Below are 15,741 nucleotides of genomic sequence, written 5' to 3'. Positions count from 1 at the left end.
GCTGAGTGGAGATCCAGCAAAGATCCATAGAATTCTGTCAATTATGGAACTGCAGTATAGAACCAAACATCAATGAAACACCCAGCAGGCAGCCACAGTCCATGAACAAACAAACTGAACTAAAGCTGAGCAGCAAAGTCCGGTAATGATAAAAATAAGCTAAGATTTTATTTTGGCCACCATCACTTTTCCTTGAAGAGTCACATTTAACATGCCCATTAAAACCCAAGAAGCTAGGCACTTACATTCCAGCACGAGAAGGGCTCACTAAGCATTCAGCGAGTGGAGTTGTCAATGAGCACTCAACACGCTCACCGCTCATAGCTCACCGGGTGGTCTTTGTTGGGCGACAGCTTGTGTTCACACATTCATTGGCTGGGAATCTAAAACAGGCTTGTTTAATAGCCCAATGCACAAACAAGATAAGCTCCCAAAGAAACTGCTGAAGAGACCAAGCTTAAAAATAAATCTGCTGAAATAAAGGTAGAGCACCTCACATAGGCCCTGTTAGGCAGAAACCACAAGACAACCTAAAACTATACTGAACAAAAATATAAAACACAACATGTAAAAAGTGTTGGTCCCATGTTTCATGAGCTGAAAGAAAAAGATCCCAGAGACTATCTATACATACAAACAGCTTATTTCTCTCAAATTCTGCGCTCAAATGTGCGTACATCCTCAGTGAGCATTTCTCATTTGCCAAGATAATCCATCCGACAGATGTGTCCTATTAAGAAGTGTGTCATTACACAGGTGCCCCTTGTGCTGGGAGCAATAAAAGTACACTAAAATGTGCAGTTGTGTCACACAACACAATGCCCAAGATGTCTCAAGTTAGAGTAGAGTGCAAATGGCATGCTGACTGCAGGAATGTCCACCAGAGCTGTTGCCAGATAATTTAAATGTTCATTTCTCTACCATAAGCCGCCTAGAAAAAAATATAGTTTGAGAATTTGGCAGTACGTCCAACCGGCCTCACAACCGCAGATCATGCGTATGGCGTCGTGTGGGCGAGCGGTTTGCTTAAGTTAACGTTGTGAACAGAGTGCCCCATTGTGGAGGTGGGGTTATGGTATGGGCAGGCATAAGCAATGGACAACAAACCTAATTGCATTTTGTCGATGGCAATTTGAATGCACAGAGATACCATGACGAGATCCTGAGGCCCATTGTCGTGCCATTCATCCGCCACCATCACCTCATGTATCAGCATGATAATGCACGGCCACATGTCGCAAGGATCTGTACATAATTACTGGAAGCTGAAAATGTCCCTGTTCTTCCATGGCCTGCATACTCAGACATGTCACCCACTGAGCATGTTTGGGATGCTCTGGATTGACGTGTACAACAGGGTGTTCCAGTTCCCGCCAATATCCAGCAACTTCGCACAGCCAATGAAGAGTAGAACAACATTCCACAGGCCACAATCAACAGCCTGATCAACTCTATGCGAAGGAGATGTGTCGCACTACATGAGGCAAATGGTGGTCACACCAGATATTAACTGGTTATCTGATCCCTTTGAATTGATATGAACTCTAACTCAGTAAAATCTTTGAAATTGTTGCATGTTTATATTTTTGTTCCGTATACTATAAAGATTGGCTTATCAAGACTGTCAGACTTCGTCAAACGGGGTAAGATAAAGCAGCACTGACCTGAGCGACTCAGAGAGGGGTCTGTGGATCCATTTCCTCAATTAGAAAATACAGACAGGCTCCAGTCAAAATACCCCAAGGTCAGAGAGAAAATACCTGTCTTCTCTCTCCCTCGTCCTCTTTTTAGTGGCTTTCTTATTCACCCTCACCCACTCTCCTTCTTTACCCTCAGCTGCAGTAATGTCTCAGTCTATACCTGTTCAATAGTGAAGCCAGAGGGGTGAGTGGTGATAGCTAATGTTTAACATACTCATGTGGTCAGCAGGGCAAACTCCAGAACTGGCATGGAGAAAAGAGAGCGGCCCACTTTTACCCCAACATAGGAGACTAGGACGACAAATGTGCTAATATCATAGGAAGACCGTACAAATGTATGCTCAAAAAACTGCCATGTAATTCCATGAATCTAAAGAAATGGCCATTGGCAAGGAAGGCTAGGTAGTGAAATTGCAACAGTTAAGTGACAAGCCTTTATATCAAGAGTAGGTACTTGACTTCACTAAAAAGGAAGGTTTATATTTTATTACAGCACAGTAGTAGAAAAACAAAAAACAGATTATGGAAAGTGTAGGGGAGTGTACACCATCTCAAGACAGACGGGGCAGAGGATGAGCACTTCAAAAGATACAATCAGGTGATGAGTCTCTTATAAACATACTTGGAAAACTCCCCAACGTCACATTCTCTGGACAGCACAAAGACCTCAACTTTGTCTAATGGGGTGGACCCAACAAGAACATTGAGGTTTACTTGGTTTAAAAAGGGGAACAGATTTAGATCTGAGCTTTGCACTCTCCCAAAACTTCACGTTAAGTCAAAAAAGGCACCAAGCCAAACAAACATATTAGCCTGCTGACATAAAATATGCTTAATATGGCAGTAATTGCCCTATAGACAACTTGATGAGATGTATGATTAAGAACACATTCATCTTCACTTCAGCCACTCAAAAAGACTCCGTGATAGGATGTAGATGCAGAAAGTAAACAGCATAGCGGGTCAATTTCCGCAACTAAGAGCGTTGAAGAGTGAGGCTCAACTTCTCCACTGTTTTGGTCCTGTCCTGTGGCTACCACACTGAAGAGCGTGAAGCAAACCCATGTTGCAGATACTGTGTGAGTGCAGACTTGCATCTTGCTCATCTCAACTAGCCTGACCAATTTATCAGTAGACCAACATAATAAAACACAAAATATGCTGATATTAGCCTTTTATGGATGTATTTGTCTGCGTTTAATCCACCAAAAATAACCTACATAAAGATGTAGAAAACGCTGTCTTTAATAGAATTTAAAAGAAATTGCATTACATTTTTCCTGAAGAGCGCGCTCCTTACATGCTATAAACACATCTCGTCTTGGCACGCTACAGTAAGACTGACACTACCATCGAACACAACTACACCAGTCAGATAGTGATGGGAAGTTCGGCTCTTTTAACTGACTGATCTGAGACTCCTTCAGTCAAAATAACATCTTTCGACTAATCTCGCTAATTTGAGAAAGTAATGCACATAGCATGGAGGACCCCTTACCGGCGAACAATGAATTGAAAACTCCAGAGTCATGATTCTACAAGCCTCTCGTTCACCATAAGCAGAGAGGAATAGGCGAAGCTAGTGCTTTCATTCTCGCCAAAATATTTTGGACATAAAACTTGTCGCCTGCCTTCCCGCCAACGACTCCCATTGTTAGGGTGGAGACATGACCATCTCATCATTATATACATATCTCTGCCATAAAGGGCTTATTGGAGCTGTCATGTGACTGACACTTGTAAAAGTGTAATTTAAAAACAATGTACATGTGTTGATTACTGGGTCTAGTAGAGGCCGCAACTGGACTGGATTGTGAACTGATGGTGCTTCTACGGTGAGTGCCGAGTAGATATACGTTTGATAGCTCAACAGTGCCAAAAATGTGCACTGGCTATATACAGTTACGTGAAGTGTCATGGTAGGGTGTGGGGTGTCGTAGCAAACCATGGATGCTATGCCAAAATGTAAAAGCAAGTGCCGTGCTAAACGTTCATCTCTGTGGTAACGTTGACTACAGCCCTTTATTTAGGGTATTGCTCAAGCTCTGTCATTTAAATATTTTCAGAGACACAAAAACATAGCAGGTTACAAAATAGCACTTTGAAGCAACATTTTGGTGTATGGATTGTCACTTGTCAGGGACTGGTCCAAATTCACGTTTCACCACCGCAATTTCCATGACGAGTGCTTGACGCTATTTACAGAGGGTTAGTGCTATCCGGGAACCTTGGGACGTCCCTACACTTAAACCCTACCCTAACCATTTAAAAATGTCAACTTCAATGGGGTAAGATTTCTGCCGGGCTAGGGCTTCCCCGATTTCACTGTAAGTGCTGTTATTGTGAAGTTGAAATGTCTAGGAGCAACAACGGTTTAGCCGCAAAGTGGTAGGCCACACACGCTCACAGAATTGAAACGCTGAGTGCTGAAGCGTTGTTGCTGAAGCCTGTCTGTCCTCAGTTGCAACACTCACTACCGAGTTCCAAACTCACCTCTAGAAGCAACGTTAGCTTCATGAAATGGGTTTTCAGTCGTTCACACAAGCCTAAGATCACCATGCGCAATGCCAAGCGTTGGCTGGAGTGGTGTAAAGCTTTCCGCCATTGGACTCTGGAGCAGTGGAAACGCATTCTCTAGAGTGATGAATCATGCTTCACCATCTGGCAGTACGACAGACAAATCTGGGTTTGGCGGATACCAGGAGAACGCTACTTGCCCCAATGCATAGTGCCAACTGTAAAGTTTGGTGGATGTATAATGGTCTGGGGATGTTTGTCATTGGAACTAAGGAGCCTAGCCTGAACAATGATGAGAAATCTTAACACTACAGCCTACAATGACATTCTAGATGATTCTGCTCTTCCAACTGTGTCAACAGTTTAGTGAAGACACTTTCCTGTTTCAGCATGACAATGCCCCCATGCGCAAAGCGAGGTCCATACAGAAATGGTTTGTCGAGATCGGTGTGGAAGAAATTGACTGGCCTGCACATAGCCCTGACCTTAACCCCATCAAATACCTTTGGGATGAATCGGAACGCAGACTGCGAGCCAAGCCTAATTGCCCAACATCAGTGCTCAACCTCACAAATGGTCTTGTGGCTGAATGTAAGCAAGTCCCCGCATCAATGTTCCAACATCTAGAGGAAAGCATTCCCAGAAGAGTGGAGAATGTTGTAGCAGTAAAGTGGGGACCAACTGTAAATGAATGCCCATGATTTTGGAATGAGATGTTCCACAAGCTTTTGGTCATATAGTCTAACAGCTTATTGCGAACATTCTTGGATAATTGGTTAGATAGCGTTCTATATTTCAAAATGTTGGTTTATTTTATTGTAGATGTAAGCTAGATGTTGACAGCAACTGGCTGACTCATGCAGCGCTAATGTCATGTTAGCAGTCTGGTAAGGCTAACATTAGCAGTCTAACTGGCTAGCAACCTCGCAAGTTGATTTGTAACAATACATTTAAAAAGTTGGCTGCAAATTCAATTGAAACCATGAGTGCAAACGACTTGGTTTAATTTGAAGTTATTTCTTTTGGAGTTTCTATTATAGCATGGTTCCCCAACGGGCGACCCCCGGACCGGTTTTAAGCAAAAAAATACATACAATTGTTGAATTTTTATTTTCAACACCAGGAAATCAGCTACAAGTGATTTCAATTTGGGAAATCTGTGTCAAGTATTTCCAGGCATAATAAAAAGACAAACGTAAGCAAGGTTTGAAATTTGTATGTTTTAGTCAAATATTACATCTCTTTGGGATTCTTGCAGTCTACAAAATAATTGTAATTATGTTCCGGCCCCCTGACCACCACGCTCAAGAATAACAAAAAAACTAAAACATTGGCCCGTGGCTGAATCTAGTTGATCCCTGCATTATAGGGAATAGGCTGGCTTGCCGGGTCCTCCATATTATATCACACCTGGAAAAAACGTTTCCGATATGACTTCTTTGGAATAAAGATCTTTTTAGGTAATAACTCGAAAAATAGAAAAATGAGGTGCAACTTTACATTGGGACTTTTGATGCATATTCTAATGCAATCCATGTTACGTTTATGCTACCTACCCTTCAAGAATTCCCCTTCATTGCGTCTTTGTAGATAATTGAACAATTACTAAATTGGTTGAGTTTCATTAAGCAAAACAAAATGTACCCAATTTGAGTCTTGAACTGTTGTAGGGCATGATATGCACCATCTGCTGTACATTGCATGTAGGGGCCTAGTTACAGTGCCTTCAGAAAGTATTCATACCCCTTGCCATTTTGCACATTTTGTTGTGATATAGCCTGAATTCAAAATTTGATTATTTTTCCCCATAATGACAAAGTGCAAACATTTGAGAATCTTTTGCAGATGTATTGAAAATTAAATACAGAAATCTAATTTCCATAAGTATTTACACCTCGGAGTCAATACATGTTAGAATCACTTTGACAGCGATTACAGCTGTGAGTATTTCTGGTTAAGTCTCCAAGAGCTTTGTACACCTGGATTGTACAATATTTGCCCATTATTCTTTTCAGCATTCTTCAAGCTATGTCAAATTGGTTATTGATCATTACTAAAACAACCATTTAAGTCTCACCATATACTTTCAAGCAGTCAAAACTTTCTCAGCAATTCACAGGAACATACCCCGTCTTTGTGGTAAGCATCTCCAGCTTAGATGTGGCCATGTGTTTTAAGTTATTGTTTTAAGTTAAGGTGAATTCATCTCAGCGTCTGGTGGAAAGCAGACAACATTTTTACATTATAGTCATTGAGCAGACACCTTACAGGGGCAATTAGGGTTAAGTGCCTTGCTCAAGGGCATAGAGATTTCTCACCAAGTTGTATCAGGGATTTGAACCAGCAACCTTTCGACTACTGGCCCAATGCTCTTAACCGCTAGGCTACCTGCCACTAGCAAGGTTTTCCTCTAGGATTTTGCCTGCACATACCCTTTATTTTTCATCCTGATAAACTACATTTCTTAATGATTGCAAGTTAAACACAACATGATGCAAACACCACCATTCTTGAAAATATGGAGAGTAGTACTCAGTAATGAGTTGTATTGGTATTCGGGACAAAAAGTTAATTGCTTTGCCACATTTTTTTGCATTATTACGTCAGTTCCGTGTTGCAAACAGGATACATGTTTTGGAATATTTTGATTCTGAATAGCGTTGGTTCAAACGTTTTATTGTCCCGTACCCCTTCAAACATTCAACCTCCAGTTGTGTAATCCCCCTAGAACCAGGGTCAGTGGACTCAAATGTTTTAACATCATTGTAAGCCTTCCACACACACTAAACAATACATTTATTAAACATGAGAATGAGAAGAGTTGGTCGCCACAATCCAGCTCGTGGGAAGTGACAAAGAGCTCTTATTGGACCAGGGCAAATAATAATACATAATGTTGCTCTTTATTTAGCCATCTTACATATAAAACTTGAGTTATTCACAATTTTTGATGACCAAATAACCACAGGTTAATGAGAAGGGTGTGCTTTAAAGGATGCACAATACTCTGTATTGTAGAGTCTCAGTCTTAAATCTTTCTCTACACAGTCTGTGCCTGTATTTAGTTATGCTAGTGAGGGCCACGAATCCACTCTCAACATAGGTACGTGGTTGCAAAGGGCATCAGTGTCTAAACGGCATGATTTGTCACGGCAGGATACTCTGAGCGCGGCCCAATCCAGAAATCTGGCAGTGGCGTCTGATTAAATACAATTTTCACAGAACCGCTTGTTGCAATTTCAATGAGGCTCTCTTGTTCAGATATTAGTAAGTGGACTGGAGGCAGGGCATGAAAGGGATAACGAATCCAGTTGTTTGTGTCATCCGTTTCGGGAAGTGCCTGCGTAATTGCGCACACAGCTCACTCAGGTGCTTCGCTATATCACATTTGGCATTATCCGTAAACTTGAGTTCATTTGCACACACAAAGAAAATCATACAACGATGTAAAGACCTGTGTGCTGTCCTTGCAGACAGAAAAGAGCTCCAACTTCTTAATCATAGCCTCACATTAACATCTGCTTACCATGTGTGACACAAAATTTGATTTAAATATAGTTGTGGAGAGTCACTGTAATCCTAGATTCAGATCATTCAGGGGAGTAAAAACATCACCCAGATAGGCCAGTCTCTCGTCATCATGCGGTCAGACAAGTGAAAATGGTCAGTAAAGAGAACTTTAAGCTCGTCTCTCAATTCAAAACAACGTATCAATACTTTGCCCCTTGATAACCAGCGCACTTCTGTATGTTGTAGAAGCGTTACATGGTCGCTGCCCATATCATTGCATAATACAGAAAATACACGAGTTCAGGGGCCTTGCTTTAACAAAGTTAACCATTTCCACTGTAGTGTCTTCGGTACACTTGATGCTACAGTGTGAATGCACACTACCACTCCACTGTGTCTCCCTGTCATGGCTTTTGCACCATCAGTACAGATACCACCACATCTTGACCACCAAAGTCCATATGTCACAAAGCTGTCCAGTAATTGAAAAATATCCTCTCATGTTGTCCTGGTTTCCAGAAGAGGATGTCTTCCTTAATTGACCCCCCCCCCCCATAAACGTAACAGACATATACCAGGAGCTGTGCCAGGCCCGCTACGTCTGTTGACTCATCCAGCTGTAACACATAATTCACTGGCTTATATGCAAAGCAGTAATTGTTTCAAAACATCTCCTGTCATGTCACTGACGCATCGTGAAACAGTGTTGTTTGATGAAGGAATTGTCTGTGTAGTTTTTTTGGGCCCTTCCCCAGCATTGTCCCATCCATATCCGCAGCAGCAGGAAGAATTAAGCCCTCCACAATAGTATGGAGCTTGCCTGTCCTAGCCACTCTGTAACTCACCATATACAGTAAGACTCTTCGAGCCCCTTCTTATTAATGGTATCTGTTGCGTTTGGTTTCATTTGATTTTTGGCAGGGAAAAGAGGCTACTCCGGCGAGAGAGAAAAAAAACTCACCCAAATGTATAGCCCTGTTGTAAAATATAAAATGTAGTTTGAAAATGTGAAGAAAAGAAATGCCAAGAATGCGCACGTAACCCCTACCCCAGTTTGGGAATACCTGCTGTACATTCCTTCTTTTCACTCCGTCAGTTAGGTTAGTATTGTGGAGTAACTACAATGTTGTTGATCCATCCTCAGTTTAATGGCAGTGATGGGAAAAGTCAAACTGTTTAAAAGTCTACATTGGTCTCAGCGAAATCCCTTACTTGGTTAGAAAGGATGCCTAAATATCTTTGTATTGACACACCATCCAAAGTGTAAGTAATAACTTCACCACGCTGAGATATTCAATGTCGGCTTTTCTTTCTACCCATCTACCAATAGGGACCCTTCTTTGCGAGGCCTTGGAAAACCTGTTTTTTTGTGGTTGAATCGGTGTTTGAAATGCACTGCTCGACTGAAGAACCTTACAAATAACTGTGTGGTGTACAGAGATGAGGTCGTCATACAAAAAGCATGTTAAACACTGCTGCACACAGTAAATCCATGCATCTTGTGACGTACTTGCCATAACAAAGCACATTCTTACTCCTGAACTTATTATGCTGGCCATAACAAAGCACATTCTTACTCCTGAACTTATTTAGGCTGGCCCTAACAAAGCACATTCTTACTCCTGAACTTATTTAGGCTGGCCCTAACAAAGCACATTCTTACTCCTGAACTTATTTAGGCTGGCCCTAACAAAGCACATTCTTACTCCTGAACTTATTTAGGCTGGCCCTAACAAAGCACATTCTTACTCCTGAACTTATTTAGGCTGGCCCTAACAAAGCACATTCTTACTCCTGAACTTATTTAGGCTGGCCATAAGAAAGGGGTTGAATGCTTATTGACTTCAGATATTCCAACCTTTCATTTTTAACTCATTGTATAAAATAATTCATAATTCCACTTTTACATTATGGGGTATTGTGTGTAGGCCAATGACAAAAACACATTTTAAAGTCAGGCTGTAAAACAAACAAAGTCAAGAGGTGTGAATACTTTTAAGGCACTGTAGGTCTTACTCAAATGAAAATAGTGTATAACAGAGTCAGTCATGTGCAGTTATTTCATTGATAGAAGATTTACATTGTATCCTGTAGGCGCATTTGGGTTAGCATGAGGACCCAGAGAACTGAGCGGTCCTACATGTCCACAGTAGTCTTCTGGAGACCTTGGCATTTGACACTTTGGCTTCGTCATAAATCACTTTTCTATCAATCATATTTTCCCGACTAGCGGTTTTGAGCTGGAGTGGTGGGGTAACACTGACACAAGGTTACTCTTTCCAGGAGTATTGCTGCGGAGCCCATTTCAGATGGGGAGGAATGCATGCAGAGGTGCAGAGATTTGATTATGTATTGATAAACTGAATAAAAATAGATGAATCTCACAAATGCAGTGAAACTGTGCAAAGGGAGAGGAAAAGCTTGCTTTATGGAATGAAAAGCTTAAAATGTAACTGAAAACAATACATCTACAGAGCTTCTATCAATGGAGAGCCAGTCTAAAGATGCAAAGAACTTACATTCCATCACTTCACTTCTAAAAAGCTTCCTGAAAGAGAAGAGACAGGAAGGAATCAGCAGCATTCAGTGCTAATTTCTGACATTACAGAGTAGAAGTCGGAAGTTTGTGTCATTAAAACTCATTTTTCAACCACTCCACACATTTCTTGTTAACAAACTAGTTTTGGCAAGTTGGTTAGGTCATTTACTTTGTGCATGACAAGTCATTTTTCCAACAATTGTTTACAGACAGATTATTTCACTGTATCACAATTCCAGTGGGTCAAATGTTTACATACAGTAAGTTGACTGTGCCTTTAAAACAGCTTGGAAAATTCCAGAAAACAATGTCATGGACTTAGAAGCTTCTGACAGGCTAATTTACGTAATTTGAGTCAATAGGGAGGTGTACCTGTGTGTTGTAGACCTCCACAAGTCTGGTTCATCCTTGGGAGCAATTTCCAAATGCCTAAAAAGGTACCACGTTCATCTGCACAAACAATAGTACGCAAGTATAAACACTATGGGACCACGCAGCCGTCAAACCGCTCAGGAAGGAGACGCGTTCTGTCTCCTAGAGATGAACGTACTTTGGTGCAAGAAGTGCAAAACAATCCCAGAACAGCAGCAAAGGAACTTGTGAAGATAATGGAGGAAACAGGTACAGAAGTATCTATATCCACAGTAAAACGAGTCCTATATCGACATAGGCTGCTCAGCAAGGTAGAAGCCACTGCTCCAAAACCGGCATAAAAAAGCCAGACTACGGTTTGCAACATACTTTTTGGAGAAATGTCCCCTGGTCTGATGAAACAAAAAATAGAACTGTTTGGCCATAATGACCATCGTTATGTTTGGAGGATAAAAGGGGGAGGCAAGCTGAAGAACACCATCCCAAGCTGAAGCACGGGGGTGGCAGCATCATGTTGTAGGGGTGCTTTGCTGCAGGAGGGACTGGTCCACTTCACAAAATAGATGGCATCATGAGGAGTACATTTGTGGATATATTGAAGCTACATCAAGACATCAGTCAGGAAGTTAAAGCTTGGGTCGCAAATGGGTCTTCCAAATGTACAATGACCCCAAGCATACATACTTAGGCATTGGCTTAAGGACAACAAAGTCAAGGTATTGGAGTGGCCATCACAAAGCCCTGACCTCAATATGTGTGGGCAGAACTGAAAAAAACATGTGCGAGCAAGGAGGCCCAGAAACCTGATTCAGTTACACCAGCTCTGTCAGGAGGAATGGGCCAAAATCCACCCAACTTATTGTGGGAAGCTTGTGGAAGGCTACCAAAAACATTTGACCCAAGTTCAACAATTTAAAAAAGGCAATGTTGCCAAATACTAATTGAGTGTATGAAAACTTCTGACCCACTGGGATTGTGATGAAAGAAATACAAGCTGAAATAAATCACTATTATTCTGACATTTCACATTCTTAAAATAAAAAGTGGTGATCCTAACTGACCTAGGACATTCATTTTTACTGAGTTTAAATGTATTTGGCTACGGTGTACGTAAACTTCCGACTTCAACTGTATAAGACGCAGTAAGATTTATCTTTCCCTTTCTCCGTGAAAAACACATAACCCTGGTTAACAAGACCCATATATCAGTCCACTTCAGACTACTGTGTATTGGGGAAAACATGACCTACTTAGATAACCTCAGGTGAGCTGGTCATATTGTGTGGAGGGGAAGCCAACAGTACAGTATCAGTAGCAAGAAAATGTGAACCCTTTGGAATTACCTGGATTTCTGCATAAATTAGTCAAGAAAATTTGATCTGATCATCATTTTAGTCACAACAATAGACCAACACAGTGTGCCTAAACTAATAACAAATAGGAATTTTCTTGTCATATTGAATACATAATTTAAACATTGTGGTTGGAAAACGTATGTGAACCCCTAGGCTAATGACTTTTCCAAAAGCTAAATTGATGTCGAGTCAGTTAACCTGGAGTCCAATCAATGAGACATGATTGGAGATGTTGGTTCAAACTGCCTAGCCCTATACAAAAAAAAAAATATTCAGAAAATTTGAGTTTGCTATTCACAAGAAGCATTGCCTGATGTGAACCATGCCTTGAACAAAAGAGATCGCAGAAGGCCTAAGATTAAGAATTGTTGACTTGCATAATGCTGGAAAGGGTTACAAAAGGATCTATAAAAGCCTTGATGTTCATCAGTCCACGGAAAGACAAATAGTCTATAAAATGGAGAAAGTTCAGCACTGTTGCTACTCTCCCTAGGAGTGGCCGTCCTGCAATGATGACTGCAAGAGGACAGCGCAGAACGCTCAATAAGGTTAAGAAGTTTCCTAGAGTGTCAGCTAAAGACACAGAAATCTCTGGAACATTCTAACATCACTGCTGACAAGTCTATGTTACATTAAACACTAAACAAGAATGGTGTTCATGGGAGGACACCACGGAAGAAGGTACTGCTGTCCAAAAAAAAAACATTGCTGTACGTCTGAAGTTCAAAAGAGCACCTGGATGTTACACAGTGCTTCTGGCAAAATATTCTGTGGACAGATGAAACTACGGTTGAGTTGTTTGGAAGGAACACGCAACACCATGTGTGGAGAAAAAAAATGCACAGCATACCAACATCAAAACCTCATCCCAACTGTAAAGTATGGGATGGAGCATCATTTTAAATTCATTTTGCAGGAGAATGTAAGGCTATTTGTCCACCAATTGAAGCTCAACAGAAGATGGGTGATGCAACAGGACAACCCAAAACACAGTAGTAAAATCAACAACAGAATGGCCCCTGAACTCGTGTGTTCAGCAGAAGAAAATAAGCATTCTGGAGTGGCCCAGTCAGCGTCCTGACCTCAACCCGATTTAGCGGTTCACACCAGACATCCTAAGAATATTGCTGAACTGAAACAGTTTTGTAAAGACGAATGGTCCAAAATTCCTCCTGACCGTTGTGCAGGTCTGATCCGCAACTACAGAAAACATTGTGTTGAGTTCAATGCTGCCAAAAGGAGGGTCAACCAGTTTTAAATGCAAGTCACATACTTTTTCCACCCTACACTGAATGTTTTGTTCAATAAAGACATGAAAACGTTTGTTTGTTTTATTGGTTTAAGCAGACTGTCTGTCTATATCAGATCAAATTTTATGACCAATTTATGCAGAAATTCTGGTAATTCCAAAGGGTTCACATACTTTTTAGTGCCACTGTCAGTCCAACAGGTAGCTATGCAACGCCAAGGAACAGTCAGAAGGTTTAGGTTTTTCCTCCATATCTGAATGAACAGACACTGGGAAGGACATTGAGGACAGAAGAGCAGCTTCAGGCACAGTCATATTTGGGTACCCAAATACAACAAACATAAGTACGGCGCAAACACGGGCGGATGGGTACACACCACACACAGCAGATTCCTGCCTCCTGATTCTTTCACCTGACTCAGACACCGTGTGAAGGCCGGGATAATTAATCCCATCAATTGCTGCCAATACTGTTGCTGAGAGTAATGATGGCAAAACATGTTTAACCTTTATTTTACTAGGAAAGTCAGTTAAGAACACATTCTTATTTACAATGACGGACTAGGAACAGTGGGTTAACTGCCTTGTTCAGGGGCAGAACGACAGATTTTTACCTTGCCAGCTCGGGGAATCGATCTAGCAACCTTTCAGTTACTGGCCCAATGCTCTAATCACTAGGGTACCTGCCGTCCCAACATCACCTTAAGTATCACCACTGTAATGATTGTGGGAGCACTATGATCACACCCTCCATCTAGACAGCTAAGTATGTAGCTGTAACACGGCTTGGGCTGAGCAGGAACCCCCACCAGTGTTGGCATTCAACCAGAAAAACCGGTTCTCTCTGCCTGGTTTACTGAAGGAGTGGTAGTCTAGAGGATCTTTTGTTATCACACAGCTTAGCTAAACATTTCAATCAAACTAAAAAATACGAATCGTCTCTTCTAAATATAATGATTTGCTGTATGCATAAGTACATTGAATGGTGCCCTCATTGATCTTGTCCCCACTTATAAATATCAGGGCATCTGGATTTACGAAAAGCTTTTTCAGAAAGCATGCTGATGAGCTAGTATTTTCACATCCGGATGAAATGCATGTCCAAAGTAAAACGGGCCTGCTGCTCAGACCCAGAAGCTAAGATATGCATATTATCAGTAGATTTGGATGGAAAACACTGAAGTTTCTAAAACTGTTTGAATCCTGTCTGTGAGTATAATAGAACTTATTTGGCAGGCAAAACCCAGAGGACAAACGGTTCAGATTTTTTATTTTATTTTTTGAGGTCACTCTTCAATGGGTTTTCATTCTAATCGACTTTCCTGCAGTTCCCATCGCTTCCACTGGATGTCAACAGTCATTAGAAATTGGTTGAGGTTTTTCCTTTGAGAAATGATGAAGTAACACTGTTCAGAATGAGGCTCCAGGGAAGTGTACTCTGTTAGATGCGCGTGACCTGAAAGCACGCTCCACTTTGATTTCCTCCGGTATTGAACAGTGTATCCAGTCTTCAATTTTTTCAATTATTTACGTAAAAAAATACCTGAAGTTGTATTACAAAAGTAGTTTGAAATGTTTGGACAATACTTACAGGTAACTTTTGAGATATTTTGTAGTCACGTTGCGCAAGTTGGAACCAGTGTTTTTCTGGATCAAACGCGCCAAATAAATGGTCATTTTGGATATATAGCGACGTAATTAAATCGAACAAAAGGACCATTTGTGATGTTTATGGGACATATTGGAGTGCCAACAGAAGAAGCTCGTCAAAGGCATTAATAATAAAAAATGTTCTGCCTTGTGTCGCGCTTGCAGGGTTGAAATATGCTTTTCTCTTTGTTTACTGAGGTGCTGTCCTCAGATAATAGCATTGTTTGCTTTCGCCGTAAAGCATTTTTGAAATCTGACACGTTGGCTGGTTTCACAACCAGTGTAGCTTTCATTTGGTGCTCTGCATTTTCACTGGGATGTTGGCCAGGTGGGACGTCCCACATATTTCAGCGAGGTTAATCCCCTTTCCTTTCCACTCAGTGTGCAGAGTTCAATTGATGTGACTCCAGGAAAGTTTCATGTGTCCAAACCCACACGTCCAGTATAGACAGACACACCACCACCACGCAGGGATTCAACATGCCCTGAAACTCCCACCACACAGCTTCACTAATACAAAATTACCCCAAAAATAATCCCCCTTCCACCATGCAACCATGGTGTCAATTAATGAAAAAAAGAAGCAGAAAACAGGCTCACGTGTAACGTAGAAAACAGGCTCACGTGTAACGGAGGAAATTACTCATCCATTGCTCCTTAAATATGTTAAATTAAAAAAAGCCACAAATCTACAGCCTGTTCTAGGAACTAACAGCAAGTGCGAGCGAGTCGAGACGCCAACATGCCAGCTCACATGCAGATTTATAGGAGAACTGGGAAGAGGAAAAGTGGGGGGGGGGGGGCACATTAACACCACTAATTCAAGACCCACTCACTGCACTTACCACA

The 15,741-nt window shown here is 41.4% G+C and overlaps 1 protein-coding gene across 3 annotated transcripts in view; it reads right to left on the bottom strand.

Annotated features, from left to right (window-relative positions):
• Positions 1-15,741, bottom strand: part of LOC109869863 (vitamin D3 receptor A-like) — an 83,404-nt gene that overhangs the window by 42,820 nt on the left and 24,843 nt on the right. The window contains exon 3 of one of the 3 annotated variants that reach the window (XM_020460146.2): positions 10,247-10,275. The exons of 1 other annotated variant lie outside the window; for it this stretch is intronic. In XM_020460146.2, the coding sequence (XP_020315735.1) occupies positions 10,247-10,253 (7 nt within the window). In that variant the 5' untranslated portion in view covers positions 10,254-10,275. Of the gene's footprint in view, positions 1-1,664; positions 1,856-10,246; positions 10,276-15,741 lie in introns of those variants that run through there. One more of the 3 variants, XM_020460149.2, reaches the window with a different exon arrangement.

This window comes from Oncorhynchus kisutch, linkage group LG24 (genome assembly GCF_002021735.2).
Source record: "Oncorhynchus kisutch isolate 150728-3 linkage group LG24, Okis_V2, whole genome shotgun sequence".
Lineage (NCBI taxonomy): Eukaryota > Metazoa > Chordata > Actinopteri > Salmoniformes > Salmonidae > Oncorhynchus > Oncorhynchus kisutch.
The sequence above is the reverse complement of the archived record's forward strand: the minus strand, read 5'-3'. Positions and strand labels throughout refer to the sequence as shown.